This window comes from Peromyscus californicus, unplaced genomic scaffold (assembly GCF_007827085.1).
Source record: "Peromyscus californicus insignis strain IS unplaced genomic scaffold, ASM782708v3 Scaffold_17__1_contigs__length_78620276, whole genome shotgun sequence".
In the NCBI taxonomy this organism is placed as follows: domain Eukaryota; kingdom Metazoa; phylum Chordata; class Mammalia; order Rodentia; family Cricetidae; genus Peromyscus; species Peromyscus californicus.
This window is the reverse complement of record NW_026294469.1, coordinates 14,612,552-14,627,095: the sequence shown is the minus strand read 5'-3', so window position 1 is coordinate 14,627,095 and position 14,544 is coordinate 14,612,552. Positions and strand designations below refer to the sequence as shown.

Genomic DNA, 14,544 nt, shown 5'->3' with positions numbered 1-14,544 from the left:
GCTGTGTGCAATGTTTTCTGAGAACTTTCTAGAGGAAATGCTTCCATGTTATACAGACTATGACTTGACTGACTCAATGAGAGCCAATCTTTCTGTAAGGAGGAATCTGATTACTAAAGTGGCCATGAGTCACTTGGACACACTAATTAAAATGGTAGATTTACTGTGAATATCAAGCTCTATAAATATGGGTGCTGATTTTTAAAAGGCAAAGACTCCTGAACAACACTAAAAAACACTGTTACTGGTTTTCCTCATATCACAAGTTATCAAGGGTTAGGTTGGGACACAGTCTTGAAAGAGAAGCTCCAAAAGCAGTGCTCATGACAGCAACATCATAGAGGCCAACCACTAACAGCATTCCTTAAATACGTTTCTCTCATCCCATTAATGGTGGTCAATCAAATATACTCTGAAGGACAGAACTTACTTGTTTACTTAAAATGATGGTTTTTTTTTTTTGGTTTGTTTTATTAAATCTAACAACACAACACATTTAAAAGATAGAGACTTGGAGAAATGCTCAGTATGCAAAAGGGATCACCTGAATTTAAATCCACAGGACCCATTTAAAAAGCCAGACTAGCTACATACTCCTGTAACCTTGTGTGTGGAGTGTAGACAGGAAGACTGCTGGCCACCAGCCTAGCTCCAGATTCAATGAAAGACCTATTTCAAGTGACTATGACAGAGAGGACTAGAACAGGACACCTGATATCCTCTTCAGGCCTCTGCACATGTACAAGGAGATGGTAGCATGCTAGAACACACACGAACACATGAGTGCGCGCGCGCGCGCGCGCGCGCGCGCACACACACACACACACACACACACACAGAAATGCACGACACAGAGGACCATGCAGGTGCTCATCTCAACAGGCAAGAGAAAGGTTTAAGTTCAAGTCCAGGATGGGTTATACATCAAGTTCTAGGCCAAGCAGACCTATATAGTAAGACTGTCTCAAAAAGACAGACACAGACACAGACACAGACACACACACACACACACACACACCCCACATGAAGAGTGGGAAGGAGGGAAGAGGGAAGATAAAAAGAGATCTGGGGAGCTGAGGATGTAGCTCAGTGGTAAAGTACTTTCCTAACATGTTTAAGGCCTTGGGTTGAATTCCCAGCACCACAAAATTCATCAGTTAATTACAAGACATGGCCCTTAGGAAGCCAATCTGAAAGTCCTGCTTGTATTTCTGTGAATGCATCACTAGCAAAAAGTTAAAATTTAGTAATCAGAACATCAGCTATCCAAATAACACAATGTACTAAATCCAGAACTACTTTCATGTTACAAACCCTGTCATTACATGAGCAAAGAAAGAAATTGCCAAATGAAAACCCTGAACTCTGCACATCTTCCCAAGCTAAGTGGCTTCCTGCTCTGAGGCCACGATAGCAGTCTGAGTACCAAGCCGGGGGCAGAGCTCCGTGTACAGACAAGACAGAAGGAAGTGAAGGAAAGGAGAGGGCAAGGGCAAGAATGGGTGCAGTCAGATGAAGATGGACTGTCAGGGCTGCTTCCTTTTGTAGCAAGCTGAGCACAAGCTACTTCAACTGCAAGAACAAGACAGACACATATCTGAACAGTTACAGTGAGCACTAACAGACAAGCTCCTCTAGAAGACATGGATGTGCAAGGCCCGCGCTCTCTAATCTCACCCTCACCATGACACTGCGTTTAGAAAAGTATTTGAAATTCTCTTTAGACAGTACAGACTGGAAAGATTGAAAAGCCCAAGAAAATGAGAGACAGATATCCATGACTTACTGAAAGCTTAGGCATTTAAAACAATGAACAAGTGCTAAAAGGCAGACTACAATGACCTCTGCTGGGACTGGGGATGTAGCTTAGCTGGCAGAACGCTTGTCTCAGTGTACGAAGCCCTAGGTTCCATCCCAGGACCACACTGAAAAATGGGTGTGATGGTGAAGGCCTGTGAGCCCAGAACACAGGAGGTGGAAGCAGGCTCGGGACAAGAGACCCTGTCTTAGAAAGCAAAGGAGGAAGGAGAGAGGAGAGGGAAGGTGAGGCAGTCACGGATAATGTCTGTAAAAGCAGTATGACAGAAACCAGTAATCTAGTTGAGAAAGCCAAAACCTGATTCCAGCATACTAGCAAACATCATGTTAGGAGATACTATTTGGCTGTTAAGTACCAGAGACAGAGATTTCTGTCCCTCCCCATGAAAACAGCCAAAAAAATTGCTATCAAAGACAACCCTGTTCCTATCTAATCAGATGGAAGTAAAGTAGGAAGAAAATACCTTGAACTTGTTTCTACACACTGGATCCAGTCATTGACTTCTTGATTGGACTTTTTCCAGGAGAATAAACAAATCTTCCCACTCTCTAATCCGACTGCAACCACGTATCTGTTTTCAAGGGAGGGAGAACACAGGCTGGTTCAGTATGAATTTCTCTGATCTCTAACTGTTCAAGTCCTTCACAGTATCTCAATCATCCACACTGCGTCTGCTGTATCCCCAGCCTCCTCTCTGCAGAGGATGCATGAAGGTCCACCTGTCCTTAACAAGCTAGTGTTTTCCCAGCAGACTGCACCGACTCTGGTCTCCTGGGCTGCTTCTGACAAAGAAAGCAAGGTCACAGTGCATAGTCTGGAAGAAGAACCTTCACTCCTATGCCCGTCTGACTACTAATCATGGAATTCTAAGATTTAAAATATCTTTTTTCGTTTTGTTTTTTCGAGACAGGGTTTCTCTGTGTAGCCCTGGCTGTCTTGGAACTGGCTTTGAAGACCAGGCTAGCCTCAAACTCACAGATCCACCCGTCTCTGCCTCCCAAGTGCTGGGATTGAAGGCGTGGGCCGCCACCACCATCCGGCTGATGTAGACATTCTTATCAGAAGCATAAACACTTTGAAAGCAGCAGTAATGCTGAAGGGGGTCCACAAACCCAAACCAAAACTGAGATGCTACTGAAAAACCAAATCGGAAGAAACTGACCTTTGGGTTGGGTTCAGCACAGGGCAGACACTGACAGCTGTCACAGAACTGCCCACATCCAGGATAGAGGAGCAGGGGCCAATGCTGTGCTCCACGAGGTCATCGCTAGAGTTACACTCACCCCAGACGACCACCTACAATATAAATCACACTGTGAAGCTTTCTCTGCAAGGTTTCTAGTGGTGCATTCAAATTCCAGTAGATGATGAAAACTTTCTGCCCTGATTTTTTTGTGCATCACAAAGAAGTCACTGTGTGGTAGACACAGGTTGAGATCTCAGCTACAGAAGTGTATCCAAAGAGCATAAGTGTGATCTAGTCCGTTCTGTAACACCCTAAAATCCACCCATCGTGTCCTGGCTATAGATGCCACCCTCAGAACTTGCAATAGGTTTGTTGGAGAAGAAGTCAGTCTCCTTTTCTATGCTACCTAACGCTCAGTCAACTTGGCTGTCAGGAGGACAGAACTTTGACAGTACTCTGCTTCTCTGGGAGCCTAGGGCTCAAGGCTGTCTGACTGGCCAAAAAGAAATGGAGAAGGAAATAAATGGACAAGCTGCAAACGCAGAACCAAAGCATGATTCTGAACAGAGGCTTTGGGAAGATGCAGCAAGTGTAGTTGGTCTTTTTTAGTCACGCTATCCCCGAGAGCTAGGCAGAAGAGCCTGCTTCCTCAGCACCCAGCTGGGGATCCATGCTCAACACCAGGAAGGAAACAAACAGCCAGTCTCTCTAGTGAGAACCACCGCTGGCAGGCCCACACTTACATGTTTAACCTGGGTGTCACCAGGCCCAAGCTAGCACTGTTTCGGTTATCTGGAGTGTTCTCACTAGAAAGGGAAGAAACACTACACCATTCTACCAGCCCTGGACTAGGAAACTCAGAAAAGATGTTTCAAAGAACAGGACACCAGAGGGACAAGCAGGAGCTAGGGGCAGTCGTCAGGCAACAAGGGGAAGGGTGGGTTCAAACACAGGGCTGACTAACTTATCCTGAGTTTTTCAAGCTTCTGTCATGTTCTGCCCCTCTTCTGTCACTGAATTAAAAGATCATAACCTTTACTGCTGGAAAATGGGAGTCGGGGAGATGGCTGAGTCTTTAAAGGCTTGCCACACAAACACGAGAACCTGTGTTCGATTTCCAGTGTCTGTATTAAAACCAAAACCAAAACCAAAACCAACACCAACAAATCCCAAGCACGGTGCTGTACCCGAACCCAGCACGGATGCGGTGGACCGCATCATTGGAGCTGGCTCAGCAGCCACAGGGAAAGTGAGAAAGCTCACTCTCACCAGAGTACTGATGAGAAGATGGAGTGGTGTCTCAAGTCCTCTGCGCTCCTGGCCTCTCACTCGTAACAAAGAGCTGCTTCACTGTCTGATCACAGTAACTGACCAGAAGGTCTCTCCTCATGTGTCAGAGAAATACATTTGTGGAGTTAACAAGGAAACCCTTTCAATGTACACATATAATGGGGAAGCTGTGACTAACTTGTAAACATATCAGAAAGGCAGAATAATGTGCTTTTAAACAGAACTACAAAAACATTTTACATTTTAAGAAGTATTATTTTATCTTTTATTGAAAAAAAAATTTACCTTTTTGTCTCGACTTCCAGTGAAGAAAAACTTGCTATCAGGACTCCAGTCACAAGACCAGATGATTCTACTGTGCACAGAAGTGATTTTATTGGTGAATGCGAAGAGGCTGAAAACTGGGTCTGGGGCAAAGAACAAACACATACATTACACCCAATCAGGACAAGCAGCTCCTCTTCTAACCTGCAGCAAGGTCTGACTGACTGCCAACATCAACTCCTGGGCCACTTCACTCATGCATGCTGCACTCACCCAGTCTGCACTCACCCAGTCTGCACTCATGCATGCTGCATTCACCCAGTCTGCACTCACCCAGGCTGCACTCATACATGCTGCACTCACCCAGGCTGCAGTCACTCTACAGCAAATGCCAGGAACCCACCCCTCACCACAAGGCCATGTGCACAAGGCTCATGTTGCCTCCTTACTCTCTGGTGACTAACTAACAAAAATCTTTCATGCATTCAACTACAGGCTAATTTATGATTCTAAAAGAAGTCTGGGGTGATTTAACTGTACTCCAGAAGTAGCCAGATTTGCACATTAAGGGGAAAATACTACAAAGAGAGAAGGGAAGACGAGTTTTTTCATTAATATTTAAGCAGAAGGTCTAACAGTAACCTTTATATGGAACATGTAACTGCTTGTGAAGAGAGAAGAGGATAGATTTATCAATCCATAATCCAAGAAGATACAACAAATTAACACCTGCATCATTTATAGTACTTCAACTTTCTCGTTTGTGTTTCTTTCTAACATTTATTTATTTAGGGGGTGTGTATGTCCATGTGTGCACATGCATACACAAGTGCTTGTCAGAGAACAGTTTGTAGAGCTTGTCTCTCTCTTCCACATGTGCATTCCAGTGATTAGACTTGGTCCTCAGGCTGGTGGCAAGTGGCTTTACCTGCTGAGCCATCTCAGAGGTCCAGCACTTCAACTATTCAAATGAAATGCTGTAAGTTAGGAATTCACTAGTGATACCACAGGAAAACAAATGCTCCGAATTTACAGTGGCTTTACATCCTGACAAATCAATCATGAACTGAAAATACTGTTATGTCAAAAATGCAACTAATACACCCAGTGTACTGAACACAGCTCACACAAGTCGGCTGTGGAATAGTGGCTTTCGACATGACAGTGGTGGGTCCACTACCCACATCACACACTCAGGAGATCAAGATTCAAACTCTGAAATACAGTCTGCACCATGGGCCTATCACTTTCACATCACCATAAGGAATGATCTGTCTGTCCCCCCACCTCAAACACACACAAATAAGTAATAAAAGAATAAATTTTAAAAGAAAAGGGGGAAAAAGGCTTAAGTAAAATCTGACAAGGAAAGCCGAGTGCTCCCCAGGTCCCCAAGAGCACTGAACCCTCCCAGCCAGGAGGCTGTCTCCACCCTGTTACCTTTCTCTTGATCTCACAGCTGCTAAATGTGGACAAAATGGACGTGACAGCTTTACTGAAAACCTGTGCCACACAGGCTGCTTTACCGAACTCGGGGGAGGTCACACTCTGCCTCTTCCACAAAGACCAGGTTCGATCTCTGGAAACAGCCAGTAAGAACTTGTCATCAGGTGAGAAGGCCATCTGTGTGACAGTCAAGGTGTGGTAAACAAGACTCTGCAATTGTTTCCAAGATGTTGTATTCCAAAGAATGATAGCTGCATGTTCCTTCTGAGCTGCCTGCAGGACAAGATGAGACAGTGACACATGGAAGCAGAAACAAATCAAAGAACACAATAAAGTAGTGTGGTGTTTCTATGGGTCTGTTTAATGTATTTATCTACGTATCGCCACAAAAGCCTCTAGAAAGCACCTGGAAGTAACCCACAACCACAAAGACTAGGTTCGAGGAAAAGGTAGAGGAATGTGCAATTTAAAATAGGATTCATCAGGGACCCTTCGTAATGAGAACGTTAGAACTTGTTACAACAAGTCGTGTGTATTAACTGCATGGTAAGAGTTTAGAAGCCTCTACTCTGGTGTGTGGTGATATATTGTGTCCCTCAATATATTGTGCACCCCAATAAAGCTTATCTGAGGATCAGAGGAAAAAGCCAGCCACTATACTAAATATAGAAGTCAAGCAATGGTAGCACATGACTTTAATCCTAGCATTCAGGAGGCAAGATCCATCCAGATCTCTGTGAGTTCAAGGCCACACTGGGAACAAAGCCAGGTGTGGTGGCACACGCCTTAAATTCCAACACCAGTTAACCAGTCTGGAGGTCTGTACAGACAGACAGGAAATGACAGAGCAGGGCAGAAAGAGGAAGTGATGTAGCTGGGCGGGGAAGAGGAAGTGAGATGGCAGGGACAGAAAGGCATATAGGCATGGGTATACAGGAAGTAGGTCTCTCTGGAGGCTGAGGGCTGGTGAGGTGAGGTTGGCTGTGGCTTGTCCTATTCCTCTGGTCTCTCAGTTTTAACCCCAATATCTGGCTCCGGGTTTTTTATTTATAAGACCGTTTAGCAATTTGTCTTACATTGGTGAACAAGGAGTCAGTATCACTGGAAAGAGGGTCACTCCATAATAACAAATAAGTAGACTAACGAAGAGGACATCACTGTAACTGTTTACAAACAAACCTACCAAAGGAGCTTCAAAACACATAAAGTACGAATTCAAAGAAAAAGGTAAATATACCCTAAGTATAGTCAGAGATCTCTAACTTACTCCAGAAAGCTGAGAACATAACAATCATAACATCACCCTCAATTAACCAGTGACTAACAGTCACGGATCGCTATCAACCGAACAAACACTCTTTTCAACTGAACATGAGAGTTTACCAAGGTAAGATTTCAAAGGGTTCAAGTCATAATGTGAAACTACAGTGACATGAAAATAAAAAGCACCAATAGAAAAAATACCTGGAAAACGTTTTGTTCGTAGAAACTAAATAATACATTAAAAATAGCTAAGAGGTCAAGGGTGATCAAAAGGTTGCAAAGTATGTTTAACTGAATTAAAATCTGTGGAATGAATGCCTTCTTCTGGCAGAGCCAGTTCCTGGGTTCTGGGACAGAAGAGAGATGCAGACCAACCCAGGTGCCCTGAGTTGCACGACAGAAGGACACACAGACACAGACAGGAAGCGGTGGGAAGAGAGGTGCTGCCAGCAGGAAGCATAAAAAGACGGCATCCATGGTGGTTTGCATGAGATGCCCCTCAGTCCGGGCGTTTGACTACTCGGTCTTCAGCGACTGTTTGGGGAGGCTTAGGAAGCATGGCCTTACTGGAGGAAGTTCTGAGTTTTCAAAAGACTCCCCCATTTCTCTGCTTCTGGTTTATGGTCTGATATGTGAACTGTCAACTCTTAGCTGTTAGGCCTACCTGCTGACACACTTCCCACAACGACAGACTCTGACCCTCGGGAGCTGGAAGCCCACATAAACCCTTCCTTCTACAGTTGCCTTGGTCACAGTTTTTAGCACAGCAATAGAAAAAACAGCATCACTGGGGATTGTGCAGCTACTGAAACGATGCTAAGGGATAAATGTATAACTTAAACAGCCGTATTTAGCACCCGTTAAGCTTTCACATACAGTGTGGTGGTGTGAATGAGAATGGCCCCACAGGCTCACAGATTTGAACGCTTGGTCACCAGGGAGTGGCACTATGTGAAAGGACTAGGAGGAGTGGCCTTGTTGGAGGAAGTGTGACACTGGGGGAGGACTTTGAACTTTCAGAAGCCCAAGCCAGTCCCAGTGTCTTTCTTTCCCTGCTGCTTGTGGATCCAGGTGCAGAACTCCAAGCTTCTCCACCAACACCATGTCTGCCTGCGTGCTGCCAAGCTCCCTGCCACGATGAAAATGGCCTGACTAACCCTCTGAAACTGTAAGCTAGACTCAATTAAATGCTTTCTTTTGTAAGAGCTGACTTGGTCATAGAACACAACTAAGACACATAGTTAAAAACTTTCCCACAAAAAACACCTCCATCAGTTGTCTATCTAGAAAATCTATGAAGGTTTTATACAAATTTTGTGGGGGGAGCTGGAGAGATGGCTCAGTGGTCAAAAACACTGGCTGCTCTTCTGATTCAGTTCCCGGCACCCACACAACGGCTCACAACTGCTTCTAACTCCAGAACCAAGAGATCCAATGTCTTCTTTTGGCCATCACAGGCATCCATGTATGTAGTACACAGACATACTTTCAGGTAAACATTCATACACATAAAGTAAAATCTTAAAAAAAAAAAAACAAAAAACTAAGTAGTTTTATAAGCTACTCAAGAAAGCTATAGAAAAGGGCACTTTCCATGAGGCTCAAATTGCTCATGCCTCAAAACCAAAGAAAACTATATAGGTTTGCTGCTGCTGCTTGTTTGGAGTTTTCTGAGACGGGGTCTCAAGTAGCCCAGGCTGGCTTCAAATCCCTTACAGATGCAGCTGAAGCTGACCTTGGGTTCCTCATCTTCCTGTCTCTACCTCCCAAGTGCAGAGATTACAGATGTATACCATCATTTCCGGCTTTACATTTTTTTACGTACATTAATTTCTCAAGTATGTGTGTACGTATAGAGGGAGGGGGTCATTATGGAGGTCAGAAGACAACTTACAAGAGTTGGTTCTCTCCTTCTACCATGGGAATCTAGGGATCAAACTCAGACCTGATGGTGCCTTTACCTACTGAGCATGGCAGCAGTACTTATAAAGTTCTTAACAAACTTGTATCAAATTGAGTTGAATAATATACAAAAGGAAAATATGTGGGGTGTGGCTCTAGGAATACCAAAAAAAAGAAAAGAAATCCCCCAAAATTAAAAATCATACGGATGTGCCAGGCACATCAATCAGCACATGCCTTCAGTGTCTGCACTTGAGAAGCAGAGACAGGCAGACCTCTGTGAGTTCAAGGCCAACCTGCTATACAAAGTGAATTTCCTTGTCTCAAAAAAATGTACAAAATATATGGGAAAAGGGTATAACTCACAAAATGTGTGTGAGGCCAGACACCAAAACCTACAGACTTTCCAGATACTCTGATGTGAACAGTAGAGAAAAATGGATGAGGTGTACAGATACTTTAGACAGTGATCACTATTTTTCCTTAAATCTAAAATTACTCTGTAAGATTTTTAAAAGACCATCCTAGAAGAAATTAAAGACTTACATAAAAGACAGATATTATTCAGATATTGTTAAAAATTCTCCTCAAATTGATCTACAGATTCACTGCCATTCCCATCAAAGAGACTGAGAATACTTCAAGCTGATTCTAAAATTATACAATAAATAAAATAAAAGAATAAAAGAATAAAGTTGGAAGACAACTACTTTCCTATCTTAAAGATGTTTTATAAAAGTAACAGTTGGCAGGAGGAGCTCACAAGGCTGTACCCCTCCTAGGAGCTAAGGCCTCAAATGGCTGACGAGGAATTTTCTTTTCTTTCTTTCAAGGTGAACAGGATGTGACATTCACCAGTGAACATGCCTGGAAGGTGGCGGCAGGCTCTGCACATCAGTGGATCTCAGCAGTGCAGGGCCAGCCCTTGTCCATTACCCCACAGCCATCAGAGAGGAGCCATGTCTCAGCTACATCTTCACAATCATCTGCATCAAACTTGTGGAAGCCCCAGTTCTTTGCAGCACTGATCTGTTGGCAGCCAGCGAACTTGAACTTGGCCCTGCACAGGGTCTCAATCCACGTTCTTTACTCTGCAACTTGGTGTAGATAGACATGATGACCTGGCCAATATGACCCCTGGCCACTGTGCTCTGGAGCTTCTCAAAGGCACCCTCATACCTGCCTGGAGCCGGGACTGGGGACAATATGAGATCCAAAACATGCACATATACACTAGCAAACTGTCTCCAAGGTCCCTTATACAACACAAGCAACAGGCTACACTCTCCCAAGGAGGGTGCTATTGCAGCCCTTGCATACTTCTGTGAGGAAAAAACCTGGTCCACTTAACTGCCTACAGAGGACATTTTCTTCAGTGATGTAAGGTCATATGCATAATGTTTTAGTGTGTGCATATGGATCAGCACCCCAAACTCAAACTGTTCAAGGATCAACGTTAAGAACAAATGAGTAGCTACAATAGATTTAAAATATAATCACATGTTTTTAAAGAAAGATGAGGAAAAGAGAATGTCAAGCTATGGTACCTGAAAGGCTCATTTCCTGTAGATTCTGCCTGAATCTGCCAAATTTACAGAAGCCCAATGACTCCAATTACCTATGACCAAGTAAAATTAACATACACACATAGACACACAAACTGCCCTACCTTGCAAGCAGAGGCAAGCAGCGTCTTTGAATTGTTTACAGTAACACAAAATATCTCATAGCCGTGTCCATACCTGTAATTTAAAGGGAAAACATGTATCTTCTGTATTGGTAATGAACACTGCAAAAAATTTTAAACGGAAAAGGATCATTCCCTCAACCTAACACACAATTCTTTAAAGATCACATTTTGCCTAGGCAATTATTTAAGGAAAAAAGCAGGAAACAAGAGAAAAACGAAAGGTAATGTAACTCATCAACTGATTAGATTAACACACAGGTTTTCATGTCTAATGCCTGCCAGTCCAATAACCGACCATGGAAAGACAGTGGTGGGAACCAAAAGATAAAAATGACTGGCGGAAGAGCGAACAGAAGCACATAACTATGTTCCATCTCTCTATCTGGGAAATGAACACCAACCAACTAATAAACATAATAAACATAAGAAAGAAAACAAATCCAGGTGAGCTTGGATTCTGACCCCATGTAGCTCTATTGGGCAGGAGGACAATGTAGGTAGGCAGAAGGGGAAGAGCAAGTCAAGTCGTAAGAGGACCCTCCAGCTATGACTGCCTCCAGAAACAGTCAACTTACAGTTTCTGAACTTCAGGCCACAATGTGTTCTGCAGAAGATGATCCTCAGGCGGAGGTTCTACAACATATTTTTAATTTTATAGTAAATTTTTAATACTACAATTATTTTTTTCCTAATTTTAGCCAAATAGAAAGTAAAAGCCATAGCTCTAGGTCCACAGCCAGAGTACAGACTGTACAATTGTATTTTTACCATGTCTTACCAGAAAGGACGGCAGGCTGAAAGGTCATCTCGATCTGCCCAAAGACATGGCTAGTTAAGAACGGCTCCTCTTGAGTACACTGAGGGGCCAGGTCTTCTGTTTTAGAGAAACATGGATACTATGAATGAGTGGAGCTGCAATGACAACATCTCAAAGCCACATAGCAGAGCGCAGCAGCCCTTCCAAATAGTGTATTTCAGAGCTGTGTCCATGAGACTGCAAAAGTATTTCTACTCTAGTATTTTCCAAACTAGCTCCTAAAGTAGGAATGAAATCCGTAAGGATTCTGTCCATTTACTTTCCCCTAGCTATTTACAAGTTTTTTTAATACATATATAACTGATCCTTCAAGTTGCTCACAATGTTGGAGGGCTCTGTGAAATCCTAGGTGAGAACTATAGCTGTGTCAGTGGCCCACATGTGAACTGAGCAGTTAGGACAAAATGTTACAACGGGCCTAAGGGAGCACTGGGTACACAGCACACAAGTCTTGTCGGTCAATTTTAAGTCACAGAGCTGTTCAGAAATTTTGGAGACTAAAACCTTACCCATAAAGACAGCTTTATTTGACAGCCCCAGTGCAGGGACAGTGGCACCTTCGGGAATCGCTTCGTCTTGCTAGAATGAAAGGCACGACATGTACATTTCAGATACTGAAAGTTACTGACACCTCAAATACCACAAGAAAAGTGATGTACATAAATGCTGAGAATGTTATGAGCCTGATTTGTGTGGCTGTCTGTCATCTTTCCAGCTCCGTTCAGATGCCACTTCAAACAATCCCTCTCCAATAGAAGGCCCTACCACCACTCCACCTCCACCAGGCATTCTCTCCTAGGGACATCCTTCAGCCCCCACAATGCAGCAGTCATACAGCAGGCTGAAATGCAAGGCCAAGAACCCCGCCCCCAAGAAAGCATCAAGGGATGCCCCTGAGATGAGGATATAGCCCAGAAAGGCATGGTCATGTCATTTTTATTATACATATATAAACAACTTAAAGCTACTTTACAACTTTAGTATGAACTGAAGAAACAATGCTATGCCTAGATCCTACATTCACATATGAACCAAATGCCAACCATCAGAAATGGTATACAACCATATGCGGAGTGTTTACCAATTCAATCTAACACACAGGCTGGAACTAGACACATGAGCGACACCAATTTAAAACACCAGCTGACTGAGAGGCCACCTGGAGGCCAGGTGCTGCATGCTATCCTATGCACTGTGGGAAAGGGCAATGACAGCAATCCTGAGGCTTACCCAACAACACTCAAATGAGAACAAAATCAGTGAGTCACTTGAAGCCATACAGTTCCTGTTTTCTAGCATACAGAACCAAGTATGCCTAGAACTAAACTTTTCCTGGAATCCCAGAAACCCCACTTCCTTTCCCAGAGCTGGACAGATCCTGAACCTGCTCTCCCTCCACCCATGAAGTCTGAGCTCCTCTGGGTCTGGTTCTCACTCGCAGCAGCAGCAGCAGCAGCAGCAGAACAGAAGCAACTGCCTTCAGTGACTGAGAAAGCTGAGGCATGAGGCACTACCAAATGAAGCTCAACTTCTCTTCCGCCCCTCTGCTCTCGCCTGTCTCTCCCACACTGCCATTGGCTTTCCCTCGACCTCTGGGCTCCCACACAATGCTCTGTTCCAAATGCTTTTCATCGTATTCTTCCAGCAGCACCACTATGAACTGGACCTGCCACCTGAAGCCCTCCAGAACTTTCCTTCAACTCTCCAATTCCCTCTTCACTCCAACAGGAGCCCCAACAGCTCTGACCGCCCCTGCTTGCTGGTTCTCTCTCCTCTACCTTTTACCTGTGACCCAACTCTTAGTAATAAAGTATAAACAGACATTATGTGCAGCAGAACCATTCTCTATAGCCAACTGTCTTCCCACTTCATTTCCATTACCTACTTTCTTCAAGCATTCACCCCAATACCTGGCTCCAGGTTTGTTTTTATTAATAAGACCTCTAAGATTCATGCTACACTTACTTATTTATTTGGATTTTTAAGACAGTTATATAGCCTTGGCTGATCTAGAACTCACTATAAGGCCCAGGCTAGCCTTGAACTCATACACATCTGTGAGCCTTTGCCTTCCGAGTGCTGAGATTAAAGGCATATACCACCTACTTCATAATCTTATAATCTATGTTATTTGTTTTCTTCAGTGCTAGAACCATGAGCCATGTATATGCTAAGTAACCCAAGCTGTATTCTAAAACCAAATTCATGTATTTTTGTAAGTAGCTCAAATCTTATGTAAAAAGCAAGTATAAATAAACAAAAATAAAAATGTACTTGAGATATAAATGACGTCCTACCAAAACATTTTCACGGGGGCTAGAGCAATGGCTTAGTGGTTGGGAGCACTTGCTGCTCTCCACAAAGAACCTGGGTTCTATCCCTAGCACCTCCACGGTGGCTCACAACCATCTGTAACTCTAGTCCCAGGAGATCCCCTTCTTCTGGCCTCTGAGGGCACTGATTCATATAGTACACAGATACATGTACAGGCAAGACGCTCATATACAAAGTCATAGTAACTTAAAAAAAAAAACCAACAACATTCTCATTACTCTAAATGGTGACCTCTTTGTTCCACAACGAACTTTCCTGTCATAAGGTATAGCTATTAGGCCAGGAGTGGTGGTGCACATCTTTAATCCCAGCACTCAGGAGGCGGAACTCTGAGAATTTGAGGCCAGCCTGTTCTACATAATGAAACACTATCTCGAAAATAAATGAATAAATAAAAGTAGCAATTCACTAGTGTCACCCATTAGTCCAGCGTCCACTCTTGCCCTAAAGAAAGACTGCAATCTTCATCAAGACTGGGCTGATCCTTCACTTACCACAGAGGCAACTTATGACAGCCATGTCTCAAGTGAACA

The 14,544-nt window shown here is 43.7% G+C and overlaps 1 protein-coding gene and 1 pseudogene across 1 annotated transcript in view; both read right to left on the bottom strand.

The window, feature by feature from the left end:
* Nucleotides 1–14,544, bottom strand: part of Elp2 (elongator acetyltransferase complex subunit 2) — a 39,455-nt gene that overhangs the window by 3,693 nt on the left and 21,218 nt on the right. Inside the window, exons 14-21 of the mRNA XM_052741678.1 lie at nt 12,187–12,256; nt 11,639–11,734; nt 11,436–11,493; nt 10,840–10,912; nt 6,086–6,278; nt 4,581–4,702; nt 2,982–3,115; nt 2,283–2,390 (exon numbers count right to left, since the gene is read on the bottom strand). Coding sequence (XP_052597638.1) covers nt 2,283–2,390; nt 2,982–3,115; nt 4,581–4,702; nt 6,086–6,278; nt 10,840–10,912; nt 11,436–11,493; nt 11,639–11,734; nt 12,187–12,256 — 854 coding nt within the window. The remainder of the gene's footprint in view (nt 1–2,282; nt 2,391–2,981; nt 3,116–4,580; nt 4,703–6,085; nt 6,279–10,839; nt 10,913–11,435; nt 11,494–11,638; nt 11,735–12,186; nt 12,257–14,544) is intronic.
* LOC128113161 (uncharacterized) lies at nt 10,410–10,530 on the bottom strand (annotated as a pseudogene).